The 15,752-nt window shown below is 55.8% G+C and overlaps 1 protein-coding gene across 3 annotated transcripts; it reads left to right on the top strand.

Annotated features, from left to right (window-relative positions):
* The first annotated feature begins 6,293 nt into the window (after window positions 1-6,293).
* TMEM270 (transmembrane protein 270) lies at window positions 6,294-10,728 on the top strand. Of its 3 annotated transcripts, none has more exons than XM_082712615.1 (4): window positions 6,294-6,469; window positions 8,880-9,006; window positions 9,910-10,326; window positions 10,429-10,728. In XM_082712615.1, exons 2-4 carry the CDS (start codon window positions 8,935-8,937, stop codon window positions 10,720-10,722), a joined length of 783 nt encoding a protein of 260 aa, XP_082568741.1. In that variant the 5' UTR covers window positions 6,294-6,469; window positions 8,880-8,934; the 3' UTR covers window positions 10,723-10,728. The 3 variants fall into 3 exon arrangements, with proteins under 3 accessions (XP_082568741.1, XP_082568743.1, XP_082568742.1); XM_082712617.1 differs by lacking the exon at window positions 6,294-6,469 and adding an exon at window positions 8,288-8,351; XM_082712616.1 differs by lacking the exon at window positions 6,294-6,469 and having other exon boundaries at window positions 8,871-9,006.
* The last annotated feature ends 5,024 nt before the right edge of the window (window positions 10,729-15,752 follow it).

The following is a 15,752-nucleotide window of genomic DNA, read 5'->3' on the forward strand; positions in this document are numbered from 1 at the left end:
TTGTGTGACCTCACAGATGTACGAGCCCGAGGCCAAGGGCTGCAGGTGGCGGAGGTGAGTCACCCTGTGGCCAGAGTGAGTGGCGGGAAAGGGTCAAGTGGATGAGGATGAGGCCGCGATGGCCCCCAGGCAAGACATAGTGGTGCCAGTGGGCGAGGGTTCTGAGGGGGAAGGCACGACTTTCCGGGGCCAGTCCTGTGAGGGGGGGACGTGTGCATCCCCGAGGGTGTGTGGGGGGGGTCCGTTCGGATGCTTCTGGGTGCAAGAGGTTTAAATAGCAGGGGTTCCCGCTTAGTCTTAGGTGAAGTCAAGTGGTCTGCATACCAAGACTGGCCCTGTGGGCTGCTGATCTTTCTTTTTTAAAGATTTATTTATTATTTAAGAGAGACAGAGAGAGAGAGAGAGAGAGAGAGAGAGAGAGAGCATGAGCAGGGGGAGGGGCAGAGGGAGAGAGATTGACTCTCCAGCAGACTCCCTGCCGATGGAGGAGACCAACTCAGGGCTCTATCTCGTGACCCTGAGTAGCCTCAGGATGGGGCTGGGGGAGGGGTTGCTGCCGGGGAGGGGCGATGGACGGGTTGGAGGGTGATTGGGGACCAGAGAGCAACTTCCCCTCCTTCTGGTCTCCTGTCTCCTTGGCGGCCTCTCCCCTCTTCCTCCTCTAGTGGGAGCGCACCCCCCTCCCTCCGTCCCGGGCCCTTTCTTGGTCTCTAATCACACCCACTTCCCATAGGATCTCATCCTGTCGCGTGGTTTCAAACACTTTTTACGTGCCAGCAATCCCTAAAGAGGTGACTCCAAGCCCTGACTCTCCCCCTGAACTCTGGACTTGTGCACCTGATGGCTCCCGTGGAGGCCACGAGCCTCTCTGGCATTGCTCCCAAACCCTGTTTTCCTTGTCCCCGCTCTGAAACCCGCCCTTCCTGGTCCTCCAGAACCACGAGGCACCAGGGGCTAATAAGCCCAGGCCATTCTTCTCTCAGCCCACATTCCGTGGCCCGCCGATCCCGTGGCCCGTCCCTTCTACCTCTGCCACTCTGGTCCTGCTCACCCTCCCCTCTCGCCCAGACCCCCGCCGCAGCCTCCTCCCTAGCCTCCCTGACTCCCTCTGCCCCCGCCCCCCGCAATCCACTTTCCTCAGAGTAGCCAGAGGTAGTATCGATTATTGTTTTTTTTCTTTAAAGATCTTTTATTTATTCACTCGACAGACAGAGATCACAAGTAGGCAGAGAGGCAGGCAGAGAGAGAGAATGAGAGAGAGAGAGAGAGAGGAGGAAGTAGGCTCCCCACCAAGCAGAGAGCCCTATGCGGGACTTGATCCCAGGAACCTGAGATCACAACCTGAGCGGAAAGCAGAGGCTCAACCCACTGAGCCACCCAGGCGCCCTTGATTATTGTTTTTAAAATTTGAGTGGAAAATTTCAGATACACAAGAGATTAACACAATAGACCCTATGGGTTTTTTTGATCACTCAATTTCCACAGTTAACAACATAGGTCCTAACCAGAATGATGTTTTTACAGTATACATTTTTATTTATGTATTTTTAATTTTTATTTTTTTTAAAGATTTTATTTATTTCTTTGACACACAGAGAGAGAGATCACAAGTAGGCAGAGAGAGAGGAGGAAGCAGGCTCCCCGCTGAGCAGAGAGCCTGACGTGGGGCTCGATCCCAGGACCCTGAGATCATGAACTGAGCCAACGGCAGAGGCTTAACCCACCGAGCCACCCAGGTGCCCCTACGATATAAATTTGGTGAGTTTACTCCCGTGCTTAAAACCTAAAATCCAAATTCCTTACCACCCTCTTCCCTAACCTCTCTCCTCACTCCGCCATCCTAACCTCTGCTGTTCCTGGAACACGCCACGGTTAACTCAGGACCTTTGCACTGCTGGTTTTGGTCTGGATCACTCTTCCTTCAGACCTCTGCTCGAATAGCTTGTTCTCTACTTTCAGGGACCCACTCCCCAGAATGAACGAATGTTAACATTTTGTCCCTGTTGCTTCCGAACATGTGAATGTAGAAAAAGGCGAGATTATAGATGAACCCGAAACTCTCTCTGAGTTCCTCCCTCCTCTGTCTGCTGCCCCAGGGACCCAGTTACCACCCTGAATGGGCAGGACCTTCTAGGTCTTGTTTTTATATTTTTACTACATATGTCTGGAACATCTAATAATACTTAATGGGTTTGAGAAAATGCATGTGAATACCATCATTTCATAGCTATTACTCTGTAAATTTTTACTTAACTCCCCGCCCCCCACTTTCACTGTGTTTTTGAGATCTTTCCACCTTGGTGTTTACAAATAGCATTCATGGTAACCACTACTTAGTCATCTCTCAAACAGACACGCCCAATTCATGTATCCGCCTCCCTACTGATGGAAAATGATGCTGCCACAAATAGCCTTGCACATGTTTCTTTGTTCACAAATGACTACTTCTGGAAGGAGCGCTTTACAAAATGGGGTCTGCATCCCGGTAGGGGGTAACAAGAACAATTCAGTTCATTGTCAAGTCGGATGAATAGAAAGTGCACATTGCACATAGGAAGGGCAGTTATTATCTGGTGAACTCGTTTGGGTTTCGCGTAGGTATGCAACGGGCAGCTGCAAATAACACCCTTCTTACCACGGGGGCGGGGCTCTCAGAGTCCCAGAGCCAACATGGCTCTGCTAGGTGGGGGCATGTGCCCTGCTGGATGCTCTGGTTGACCCCACAGACTCACCGACACACTTGTATGAGAGAGTGTCTCACGGTGGTTTTAATTTGCATTTCCCTCAGTGACTAATGAAGGTGCACAGCTTTTCCTAAGTTTGTCGGCTCTTTGGATTTCCTCTGCTGTGAGTTGTTGTTGCCTATGTGTTCAATCGAGTCGCCTTTTTTTTTTAAATCTTATTTACCTTTATGTTTGGAGGAGTTCCTTAGATGTTCTATATATTCTGGATACTAATTCTTGGACTGTTTCATGAGTTGCCAACATTTCTCCTAGGCTGATGCTACCTTTTGGCTTTGCTCGTGGTGTCTCTGTACCAGGTCAGGGGAAGGGGCACTGAGGGACAGTTTCCTTTTGTAAAAGTTGTGTATATTTAAGGTGTACAACTTGATTTTTTTTAGAAGACTTTATTTATTTGACGGACAGAGATCACTTGTAGGCAGAGAGGCACGCGGGGGAGGGGGGAAAGCAGGCTCCCCACTGAGCAGAGAGCCCGATACAGGGCTTGATCCCAGGACCCTGAGATCATGACCTGAGCCGAAGGCAGAGGTTTTAACCTACTGAGCCACCCAGACGCCCCCAACTTGATGTTTTGAATATATATATATATATATATATATCAAAGATCCAGCCCCACATTGGGCTTCTTGCTCATCGGGAAGCCTGCTTCTCTCTCTCTCATTTTCCCTGCTTGTGTTTCCTTTCTCAATGTGTCTCTCTGATAAATAAAATCTTAAAAAAAAAAAAAAAAAAAAAAAAAAAATATATATATATATATATATATATATATATATCTGTCACCTCTACATAGCTACCATTTGTGTGTGTGTGTTGAGAAGATTGAAGATCTATTTACTTAGTAAATTTCAAATAAACAATACAGTATTGTTAGCTGTGCTCACTAGGCTGTACACTAGATCTCTAGAACTTATTCATCTTTATAACCGAAACTTTGTACCGTATGACCAACCCATTTGTCCCAACCCCAGCCTCTGGCTAGCAACCACCATTCTTTTGGTTTCTGAGCTCAGCTTTATCAGACTCCATGTGCTGATGAGATCATGCCCTATTTCCCTTTCTGCTTCTTGCTTATTTCACTTAGCATAATAATAACATCCTAGAGCTCCATCCATGGTGTCAGAAATGTTTCTCCTCCAAGGCCAAATAATATCCTGTTGTGTGTATGTATGTATGTATGTATCTATCAATCATCTACTTACTTATCTCTCACACATTGGAATGTAAATTAGTACAACTACTGTGGAAAACGTAGGGAGGTCCTTAAAAAACATATGGAGGTCCTCAAAAAATTACAAATAGAACTAACATAGTCTTGTGGTCCCACTTCTAGGTATATATCCGGAGAACTTGAAATCAGGATTGCGAAGAGCTATCTACTCCCATGTTCCTGTTACACTGAAATTAGCAATAGTCCAGATACGCAAACAACCTAGTTGTCTTTCAATGGATGAACATTTTCTTGGGACCCAAGAAGCCTAGTAGAGAAAAGAGCAAACCGGGAGAGGGGGAGTGGCTGCGGATTGCTGGGAGGTGGTGGGTTGGAGAATTTCAGAGAGAGAGAGAGGTCTAAGTGAGCTGGCAGAAAACAAGTACATGAAACACATTGGTTCTGCACAAACTGTTCAAGAGACGTACTAGTGACAATTCCGTTTCCCATAGCTGTTTGTTCGCTTGTTGATTTTTGGACCACAAAGGTGTGATTCTGCACTCCATCGCTGGAATTTACACATTTTGGTCCATTTATCAGACCTTTTATTTGGGGAATGACGTTTTTGAACAATGGGATGGTCTGGCCACTTTACATCCTTTTCAATATTTTTAGGACATTTTTACTCATTTTTGTGTCCAAAAATTTTTGAACTAATTTTAAAAGGTATCAATGACCCTTCTTTATATTGGGCCATGTTGTTCTGGAATTTCAAAATGTAGTCTCAGCCTCCAAGTGAGTCCTCTGAAAGCGGTTTGGTTCAGATGAATATTTCCACATGTTGGCTTATGAATCAATTCAGTCTGTGCACCCTGGAGGTCATTTCCTTTTACAAATTTGTGCATGTTTTAAAGCAATTTTGCCTAACCTGCCTCTTATTTGTTTCTAAAAATTACTGAGCTTGGGATCCCTGGGTGGCTCAGTTGGTTAAGTCTCTGCCTTCTGCTGGGGTCATGATCCCAGGGTCCTTGGGTCGAGTCCTGCATCCGGCTCCCTGCTCTGCTGGGAAACTGCTTCTCCTGCCTCTTCCTTTCTCTCTCTCTCATGAATAAATAAATAAAATCTTTAAAAGAAAATTCTTTTTTTTTTTTAAGATTTTATTTATTTATCAGAGAGAGAGGGAGAGAGAGCGAACACAGGCAGACAGAATGGCAGGCAGAGGCAGAGGGAGAAGCAGGCTCCCTTGCTGAGCAAGGAGCCCGATGTGGGACTCGATCCCAGAACGCTGGGATCACGACCTGAGCCGAAGGCAGCTGCTTAACCAACTGAGCCACCCAGGCGTCCCTAAAAGAAAATTCTTGAGTTAACTTTCCAATCCACAGGTGCTGATTTCGGCCAGGTGCGGCTCCAAGCGCTTCCCAGACCCCGATGCATTGACGCCTCCCTGTAACCTCACCTGCGAGATTCTACAAAGTATAACCCAGTTTTACAGAAGGAGGAACTTGGGGCGCAAGCACAGACCTAGGAGTAAATGTCAGAGGTCAGTTTGGACCGAGTCCAGGTTCCTCTCTCATTCATCAGTTCCTAATTATTTTTTTAAAGATTTTATTTATTTATTTGACAGAGAGAGATCACAAGTAGGCAGAGAGGCAGACAGAGAGAGAGCAGGAAGCAGGCTCCCTGCTGAGCAGAGAGCCCGATGGGGGGCTCGATCCCAGGACCCTGAGATCATGACCTGAGCTGAAGGCAGAGGCCTTAACCCACTGAGCCACCCAGGTGCCCCCATCAGTTCCTAATTATTATTTTTGTATTTAAGTGGCCTTGATAAAGCCATTTTTTAAAAAGATTTTTAAATTTATTTATTTGACAGATCACAAGTAGGCAGAGAGGCAGGCAAAGAGAGAGAGAGGAGGAAGCAGGCCCACCGCGGAGCAGAGAGCCGGATGCGGGGCTCAATCCCAGGACCCTGGGATCATGACCTGAGCTGAAGGCAGAGGCTCTAACCCACTGAGCCACCCAGGTGCCCTGATAAAGCCATTTTTAGACAGCCAAAAATACAAATTCCAGTAACTATGAAGGCATCTTTATTTCTTTATTATAGTTAATATAGGTAATATATACATAATATATTATATATCAAATAATATATACATAATATGCATTATATAATACATTGTATTTAATATGTTTATTTATTATATTTATTTATTTTTGTGTACTTGGGGGGTGTGAAGATTTGAGATACAGCGAGATTCTAACCCTGGAACAGGAAAGAAGGGAAAGTATTGGTCTAGATCATTTCCGTGGTTTCGCCTCCAGTAACCCGGGCATGACGAGACACGCACCGGGGGAGCTCCTCAGGATGACGCATGGTGTTGTCACAGGGAAACCAGCCTCTGTGACTGACAGGGGACAAAATAGCAACGGAAAACTTTCTGCGCTGCGGTGGAGCATCGCGCGCAGGTGCACGGGGCTCCGCACGGCCGGTGTGTGCTGCCCCCGCGCGGCCGCACTGCCGTCCTGCACCCGCTGGGGAGGGCACCTGCGAGCGCTGGGCCCCAAGAACGTGAGCAAGTCCAAGGTGGGCTGCCTGCCCTTCTGTAGCCCCAAGTCCTGGGCTGGGAGGGGGAGTCTCTGCGCCGAGGGGCGCGGGGGAGACGTGGCATCCCCTGGAGTCGCGCAAGGCAGCAGCCACTGGTAACTGGATTAACCCACTTGGTCCTCCCGCTTACCCTGCAAGGTGCAGACAGGGCCAGGGCAGGGGAAGTCGTTATTGCCCAAGACCACCGCAGCGCCATAGTACAGGGATGGCCTTGAACCTGGGTGCTGAGTAGGAAAGAGCATGGGATGGAGAGCTCTGGGACTAAGAACCCACGTTCTTGGTGGGAGGCTTGGCAGGAAGGTGAGGAAGGAAGGTTGGCCGGGAAGGGACTCGGGGGTTTCTGGCCAATGGTACTACATGGCTGGGGCTAGGTGTGGGCGAGCTCCTGGCCTCTGTCATTGGCTTTCCAGCCCTGTGGGCCCGTCTGTGACCCCCACCTCCTATTGTCTGAGCAAGCACAGAACCACAGAGAGCCCTTGCTGAAATCTCGCTTGGGGACCAAGCTCGGGAGGGGGTGGGGACAACTGACGGAGCTGGGACTGAGACTCAGCTTGGTCTCGAGAGATGCCCCGAGGGGCTGCCTTGGTGGTCAGGTTCTTGCAACCTATCTCCTGCCTGGACCACATGGCCCAGGGGTATTGGTCAATGTCAAGTTGAAGACCATCGACTCAGCCTAGAGAGAGCGGCGTTGGCGTGCTGCGTGATAGTGGTGTGGGATAGGGAGGGAGGAAAACAAATTGCAGATCCTAGTTTCTGTCCCTGCCGTGTGATTCCCAGCAATCTGTCAGGCCTTTCCCCAAACCCATGTCTCCTCCCCACCCCACGTTGATGGGCAGTACCACCATTCGCCTTTCATCCAAGCCTTCTGAGGAGGACCACTGGCCCGCGCCTTGCTTTACCTCTCTTTCTTAACCCTCTGTTGGGAGACAAGGGCAGAGGTCTCACCTGGTTCCACACACTGATCTTTGATCTGGATTATCTTTTTGGGATGTCTGCCTATCGGACAACCTTGGAATCCATGGTGTCAAAGCACGGGAATATTCTAGCGTGATAATATCTCCCTTGGGAGCAAAGGGCAGGCTTGCTTACTGCCCGTTACAAAAGATTTGGGTTCTGTAAGTTCAGGCTTACTGTCTCGTAATATACCACTGGGTGGACAGGGGTCCTATGGCCCTGTCCCTGTCACCCTGGGGGATCGGAGCCTCCAGGAACCAATGCTAAACACTTAGCATCTAGTACTGTGGTCAGTAGATGGTCCTCCCTCTCTGACCTGGGAAACTCGTGCTTCTGCCAGCCGCCAAGGAACGCAGGCAGGCCGGCTGATTAGCCGCTAGTAGGGTCCTATCTTGGACCTTTCCCCGTAGATGACAGCCTCCAACGCTGTTGCTCTACGTTCTACCCGTTTCTGGCATCTGTCCACCTCTCTGCATGCCCAGGACTTACTGTTGTGGATTCCTAGCTGATCCCTCCCCCGCCCCTGCCCTGCCCCTTGCCACCTGCCCCAGACCCCTTCTTGCTAGTCTCACCTCCTCACGAGTGGGAGGGACCGTCCTGGAGCCCACAGCAATCTCCTGGCTGCCTCAGCCCCTGCACGGCTCTCACCGTGCAATAGAATGTTCCACGGCCCATGGGGCGCTTGCCGATCTCCCCCCTCGCCTTGTGCCCCTCCCCACTTCCCGCTTTATGCTCTAGTAATACGGAATCGGTTGTGATCAAGGTCCTGGATTCTTCCAGAAAATTCCAAGCCTTTGACCCTAATCCCAGCCTCTGGCAAGCTTTGTGAGATGCCCCAGGGAGCTGATGGCCTTCTGCGGGGGGGCTAATCCTCTTGCCTCTCTCCAGACCTCTCTGGGGTCTTGGGGTCAGCACACTTTTTCTCCCCTACCCTCCTCTAACAGAGTGGCAGGTGTCCCTAAGATCCCAGAGGAACAGTCACAACTTCAGTTCTCAGCTTTGTGACTGGGGTGGGGAGGGGGCTAGGTAGAGGCCTGGAGGCTTGGACAGCTGAAGCTTTCATCCATCTCCAAATACTATGTCACCTGTGGTCCTGGGGGGGGGGGCGTCAAGATTTCTATTTCCTGGGCCTTTGATACTTCGGGATTTCCACGGATGTGGGCGGGGGCAACACCCAGCCACCCTCAGCCACGTTTCTGTACGTGACGACGGCCTCCGTTGCCCACTCGGGCCGCAGGGCTGACCATCAGAGGACCTCCTCCGGCCCCTGTGTGGACAGGCCAGACGTGGAGTCCGGGGAAGTCTCCAGCCAGGAAGGGGACAGGGTGGAGGCAACAGATACCCTAGTTTTGTGCCATGCAGGGGCGGGAGGCGGGTACAAGAGGGTCTCCTGTGGCAACTGGGTCCCCACGGTAACTCGGCCCCCGCCCCGCAGTATCTGTGAGGTCACCCTCCCTCTCCCAGCGGGAGGAAGGGGGGAAGGGCCAGATATGGAGGTCGTCCGGCCGGCCAGAGCCAGCCTCCTGGGAATTCTGCTGCTGCTGGTGAAGCTGTTGGTGCTGGTGAGTGTGGCGCAGGGGGCACTGGGGTGGGGGTCCTCCCAGCCCTTCACAGCCCTTCACAGCCCTTCACAGGACCGCGTGGACCTGTCCCATCCGGTGGCACTAGGTGACTGCCTGCCTCAGAAACCCTACCCCCAAGCCACGGTGCCCGTGGTGGGACGCACAGCCAACCCCAGGTGGCCGTCTCCCACACCGCCCCCTAGGGCTCCTGGTCGTCCTCTGGACAAGGGTGCATGGGGTCCAGAGAGGGGGATTTGGGGCTCTGAGGAGGGGCCGTTCAGCCCCAGGACTCGGGTGGAGGCTTCCCGCGTCCAGACTCTTTCCCGACCCAAGCTCACTCTGTTCTCCCCGTGGATGGGAGAGATAGGACATCCAGGACAGAAGCCAGGAGACCTTCCCGGGTCCCTCTGTCTTCGTAGGTCCCCCAGGCCCTGGGGTCGCTGCCCCCATGCCTCCCATCTCTCTACCCTACCTGGGGGCACTGCTCTTTGCCTCCAGCGGCCATCGTGACATCAACAGGCAACCGGTGGCCAGGAGAGCCCAGGTGTTTGGGAGAAAAAAAAAAAAACCTGCCCGGGATTCAGATCCCACAGGATCAGAGGGCTGAGAGGGTTGGGTGGTCCTGCCTTCTCTAATAATAATAATAAACCCACCTCCTTCCTTCTAGAGTATTACAAACACTTAAATCCCGGGGAAAGAACAATGATAACTGGAAATTACTTTCTAAAACCACTTCCCGAGAACGGAGTCCTTAGAAGTGGGCAGAGAACGATCCTTCTTGTGGGGGAAATCGAGGCCCAGAGAGAAGGAAGCCCGGCCCGCAGGGGGTGGGGGTGGGGTGGGGGGGCATGTGGGGCCCCTCCCCCACGTGTGTGACCACGGTTGGCTCTCCCTCCCTCGCAGCTGGTCCAGAACCGGGTTCACCTGTACAATCTCCTGCTTCTCAAGATTCTCGTCTTCAACCACTGGCTATCAGGGCTGGCCCAGGAGGCTTGGGGGTCCCGCGGCCGCCAAGCCTTTCCAGCCGCTGGGCTCGACGCCAGCCCCCTGTGCCTGGCGCTGCGGGCGGGGCTGGGACTGCTGGGGGTCCCCCTGTGGCTGGGGCTGCGGGCACCGCGGCTGGCCTGGGCGGGCATACGGCGCTGTGCCCGGGCCTTGGGCCTGGCGCCGAAGCGGCTGGGCCTGTCTGCGGCCACCTGCGTGGACCTGCTTCTGTCCTGCCTGCACGGTCTGATGCTGGCAGGCTTGCTGCTGTCGCTGCTGACCTGGAGGCTCTGCCGGAGGGCCCGTCGCTGCAGCCTGCGCGGGCTGCTCAGCAAGGTGGGCAGGCCGGGAGCCGGGCCGGGCCTCGAGAGGGCAGACCTGGGGGGTGGAGAGGGTCTCGGGCCTGGCCACCTGCCCATCCACTCGTCCATCCTCCAGGCGCTGCTGGACACCTGTGTGGTGCCGGAGCTCCGGGCGCTGCTGAAGCGTCTGTACTGGTGGGTGGAGACCACAACAGCCCTCACCTGGCATCTGGCCTATCTTGTCACCTGGACCACCTGCCTTGCTTCCCACCTGCTGCAAGCCGCCTTCGAGCACACCGCCCGGCTGGCCCAGGCCCAGGAGGCTGAGCCGCCGCAGGGCTCAGGACCCTCGTCCGCGTCCCCGCTCCCTGAGCCTCTGGGTCCCAAGGCTGGGCCAGCCTTGCCAGAGCATGGGACTCCTACAGAATAAGTGTGTCCCCATTGCCTTTCTGGATCTGGTCTGGCCTGGAGTTTCGCTCTGTGTCCCTCCTCTCTACGCATGTGTGTGTGTGTGTGTGTGCATGCGTGCCCTAGGGCTGCCTGTGGGAAGGAAATCACATTCCACGGGCCCCTGATCTGTGCCAGATAACCCTCTCAGATGCTTTACATGCATAATTTTGTTTAAATCTCATAGCATCACAGGGGTCAGGTTTGAGTAGCTCCATTTTCCAGATGAGAAAACTAAGCCTCAGAAGGTTGAACCATGTCCAAGGTCCCCAGAGCAAGTCATGGGCCCTAGCAAGTCCAGTCAGCACTGGACCCTAGGTTTCTGGTTTCCCAGAACTCCTCTAACTTTCGCTAGGTCTGTGCCCCTGATTCTTAGGACTGTTGGTGCCAGGGCTTTAAGAGAAATGGGTCGGTCGTTAGAGACTCTGGCCTCTGGGGGGTGCTAAGGCCTCACGTTTCAGAGATTTAGAAAGTTCTTAGAGATAGAGGGACTCCTCAGCTAATCGGCAACTAGTCCATCCATTCAGTTACACTCTTAGCCACTCACTTTACCACTCAGCTACCCATCCATCCATCCATCCATCCATCCATCTAACCATCTCCCCACCCATCCCTCCCTCCACCCACCCGTCCATCCACTTCTCAGCTAGTTTACACACCCCCCACCATCCATTCTCTGCGTCCCCATAAATCCATCCCTAGATCCCTCCATCCTCCTCCTCCAGGGAGAGGGAAATGTCCAAAATCTCAGCTGGGAGAGCCAAGCAAGCTCAGGTGCAGTGGGTCAGTCTCCCCCTGGCCCTGAGCCCAGTAATGCCATGAGAGGAGGGGGAGGGATGGTTTCGTGGGGGTTAGCGATCGCCTTCCATTCACCCCCAAGCCCGAGGGTGGTGTGAGTGTGGGAAGACGTTCCAGAGAGTTCTGCCCCATATTTGCCTTCTGGACTCTGTTTCCTGGGGAAATTTGGGCCAGATTCCTGCTCTGCCTCCCATATGGACCTGTAGATGGCCCCGGGTAGGCGTGGGGTGAACTTCTGGGCCCTTCCTCCAAGTCTGAGGAGCACACCCAGCCTGCTCCTGGAGGGAGACGTCTGAAGGGCTCCCCTCTGGCCCACAAGGCAGAGCATGCGCTGGGAAGGTGCTGGAGTAAACCCGACTGGGATTCCAGAACATACCCCCAACTTATAGGGAAAGCTGTGCGCTGAGGCGCGTGGAGCTGGCCCGCTGCTGAGTCTGGGGTGGCGGGAAATCGAGCTGCCTGGGCCCAAGCGGGCGCTTGACTGGACTGTGGCCTGCGGGGGCCTGGGGTGCCCGGGAGTGAGGAAGGGGGCAGGTGGAGAGGGGCCTTACGGGCAAAAGGGGGACAGGAAGGGGATGACTTGCACCCCCTGGAGGGTGGGGAGGGGGATGACGGGAGCAAGGATGGGTCTGGGGGAGGGGCTGGAGGCCGGACCAGCAGGGAGGCGGGCACGGCCCTGGGCAGTGGGGCTAGAGGCGAGACTGCGTAGACGACACTAGGATTTTTCCTTTTACTAACTTTTTAAAACATTACCCACAACACAGACGTGTTAAGGTAAACGCATTCCCTTCCTCTCTGGTTTGAAACTTGAGAGAAACGGGATGGTCTGTGTGCTGTGGACCCTTCCAGCCACGATGCTTGGGCACGCCTGCGAGCCCGCAGCCAGCCCCCCCACTCCCGTCACACCTGCAGCCGCGTCTCCGACCGAGACCCGTCCTTGTTGCCTTCGATGACATGCCACCGGCCCACGCCCAAGTCAGTCCGCGTGGATGTCGTGTGCTTCCGAGTGGCTGCGTTGGCGTCGGCTTCCAATTCTGCGCTCTCCCTGCGAGGGAGCTCCGGAGCCCCGGAAGGGCTGGGCCCCCAGCAACCCTGTGCGGGTGGGAGCTGGCCCCGGCCCTGGGAGCTCCTCCGTGACCCTCTACCTGCCGCACTCCCACCTCTCCTGCCTCATCCCCAGCGGTCCGGGGCCAAGATGTCTGGGGCCCTAGGGACAGGGGCTGGGGCAGGGGCTTCGGTCAAAGAGGCCAAGAGCCTCTAGGACCTCTGGACCTGGAGCATGGGCTGAGCTGGGGCCAGGAGACCAGCTGGGATTCAGGATGACGCCGTCCCGGGCACGCACACCTGCTGAACTTGCCTTCTCAGACAGCTGGCTCCCAAAGCCTTGGCCGCTGGCAAGAATGAGGCCGCAGCTGGAAACGGCCTGGCCTCCACTTTCCACACTGGGGCTCTGCATAGGCGGAGGGGTGGGGGTGGCGGTGGCGGGGTGGCGGTGGGGCGTGGACACTCCGGTGTGCCTTCCTGGGCTAAGTGGCCCCTCAGACACACACTGATAAGATTACCCCAAGGCCCGGGAGGCAGAGTGAGGGTACACTGGGAGCCCATCCTTTGGGTCGGGGTGGCTGGGAAGGCTTCCTGAAGGAGGGGGCATTTGAACTGGGTTTATAAGAGAAGAACGCACCACAGCTCCGGGGTGCCGGCCCCAGACGTGCCCCGTGCTGTGTGATGGTCGCCAGGCTCCAGACCTCTCTGAACTTGGCTTTTCCTAGTCGCTGAGGCTGACCTGTGCCGAGGGAAGGGCCCCGGCTGGGTTCCAGAACACAGGCGGACACTGGAGTACCCCCAGGAAGCATCCAGGCTGGGGAGCTGGGGCGGCACCGAGGCCAGGAGGCTTTCAAGAAGGTTCCCTGGGGCCTGAGGAGAAGGCCTGGTGGCAGATACTTCTGCTTCTGTTCCCCGGCTCTGGCCTGCTTCTCTCCGTGACCTAAGTGAAGCTTGGCCCCCGGGTCTCAGTTACCATGTCTATGCCGTGTGGGGTGACCGGGTTATCCCGATGGGACAGCCAGCACTCGAGGGGGGATGTTCCGGCTGGGAGGAGGTCTGGAGCAGGGGTGGGTCGGGGGTCGCACGTGCGTCTTGTCCCAGCTGAGCTACGCATCCAGGCCTCACCAGAAGTCCTCCAGGGCCTACGGAGGGCCCGGGGCTGGGGCTTGGGAGGAAGGCAGGAGGGTGAGAGGCTGCCCCGACTGCCCCTCTCACAGAGCAGGCAGCTCAGAGGCCTTGGGGCAAGAAAGCTTCGGATTTGAATCCCAGATCCACAGCCTGCTGGGACACTAGGCCTGTGAGCCTCAGTTTCCCCACCGGCGAGCAGGCCCGATCCTAGGACCGCAGGCCTCCCAGGATGGTCACCGGGTCTGTGCCTGAGGCAGGAGGGACTGGGAACCCCAGCTCCCCGTCTCTCGGGCCGGCCGCCTTCCCAGGGCCCGCGGGAAACCCCATTCCTGAGGCCCCAGGGCGAGGGCGGTCGGTCCATCTGCCTCGGGCCTGTGTGTGTGTGGAGGGGCCCTGGCCTGGCGGAGGAAAACAAGTGGGGGGCGGTGGGGGGGGGGCTGCTGCGGGCAGGGTGGGGGGAGCTGGCTGAAGGGCCGGCCGGCAGCTCCACGCAATCTGTCTGCTATGCGGCCCCGGGCCTGGCCTGTATTTATTTATGCTGAGTGTATATTTATATCAGCCCCTTTCTCATTAATAGGGCAGGAAATGGCTGGAATTGTTACATACCTGGCCGCCCAGGGGTCCCGCTCCGCCAAGACACACAGGGCGCTGGCTGCCCAGCCCGGACGGCCTGCGAGGGGCCCCCTCCTCGCTCCCCGGCCGGAGTCGCCGGCCTCTCGCTGACCTGGCCGGCCAGGAGCTCCTCTCTCTCCCTCCAGCTCCCACGCGCCCCCGAGCCCGCAGCCCTGGGAAAGGGGCTCGTTTTCTGACATGTCCCTGTCCCCTCCCCCCAACACCATCCCAGCCTCAGGAGAAACAGGGGTGTCAGGCGCTGTCCAGGTGCAGCTTATCAAATTGGGTGGGGGGGCGTGGGACGGATGGCAGTGAGTGAGAAATGGGGGTCCCCTCGACTTGGTCCTACCCATCCAGGGCAGATGGGCTATGTGGGGACAGGAGGGTCAGGCCCCAGGGACAGCATCTCGCCTGGGCTCCCTTACAAAGGTCGTCTCCCAGACGCCATGTTGAGCCACCGCCCAAGTTCATGGCCAAGGCCAGGCCAGTGGCAGGTCCCTGCTGTTCCTCTGGCTCTGCCTGGCTCGGCCTGGCCTGGCCCGGTGGTCCTAAGAGAGCTGCCCCTTTGCAGGATGAGAACCCCACACCCTGCGTGGGAGTTGTGGGGACCCAATGAATGATGAAGGGCTTGGATGGTGGGTGCTCAGCAAATAGGAACATCTCTCCTACCACCTCACCTTGGCGGTTAGGTGCCCAGGATCCTGGGGCAGGGGTGTCCATGGTTGGCCTGGGTCCTCTCTGCCGAGTGTCCTCCTGTCTCTCCACTTCCTAAATGGACAAGCACTGTCCAGACTAGGGGGAGGCTAGGGACAGCCAGCTCCTGGTTGCAAGGCTGCGACCTCAGAGGGTCTCCAGGGGCTGGACTATGCCCCCCGCCCCACAGACCCTGCCTTGAAGGTCAGGACAGAGCCTTCTCTCGATGCTGGGACAAGGATGTCCCAGTCACCCAACCGTGTGGGACGGAGTGCATCCCTGTGGGTGGCAAGCGGCAGGCATATGTCCAGAGATCTCCCTCCCCCAACGCTTCCTGGGACTGGACGGATGTCAGACCCTCTGCTCCAGCCCGGCTCCTGCCCTCCTTGGCTTGTGGGACCCTGGGCGGGTCACTGGGTTCTGTCGCCGTTCACGCCGTGAGCCTTTGGGCTCTGTGGCTCCTGAGTCGGAATTTTCTTTTGTGAACCCTGAACCCCTCTTGGCCCTGGGGTGTGGGGGGGGGCCTGCTGGAGAGGACGAGCGTGGAGGCCCCTTGTCCCAGTGCCCAAAGCCCCAGACCCTGCTCGACTGCCTCCATCTGGAGCCGCGTCCCGCCCCCAGCTGAGCCCCACATCTGGAGCCCAAAGCCGGCTAAACACAGAGCATCTGGGCCCTGGAGAGCCTGCTCCCAGGTTAATGCGGCCCATCTGGGGTCCTGGCGGCTGCTCTGCCCTGTCT

Source organism: Mustela nivalis, assembly GCF_964662115.1.
Source record: "Mustela nivalis genome assembly, chromosome: 19".
NCBI classification, from domain to species: Eukaryota; Metazoa; Chordata; class Mammalia; order Carnivora; family Mustelidae; genus Mustela; species Mustela nivalis.

Bases quoted from the DNA above. Each gene is read 5' to 3' on its own strand.
- TMEM270 (XM_082712615.1), top strand. From the start codon at position 8,935: ATGGAGGTCGTCCGGCCGGCCAGAGCCAGCCTCCTGGGAATTCTGCTG. The intron at 9,007-9,909 runs GTGAGTGTGGCG...CCTCCCTCGCAG, and splicing joins TGGTGAAGCTGTTGGTGCTG to CTGGTCCAGAACCGGGTTCA. The intron at 10,327-10,428 runs GTGGGCAGGCCG...TCCATCCTCCAG, and splicing joins TGCGCGGGCTGCTCAGCAAG to GCGCTGCTGGACACCTGTGT.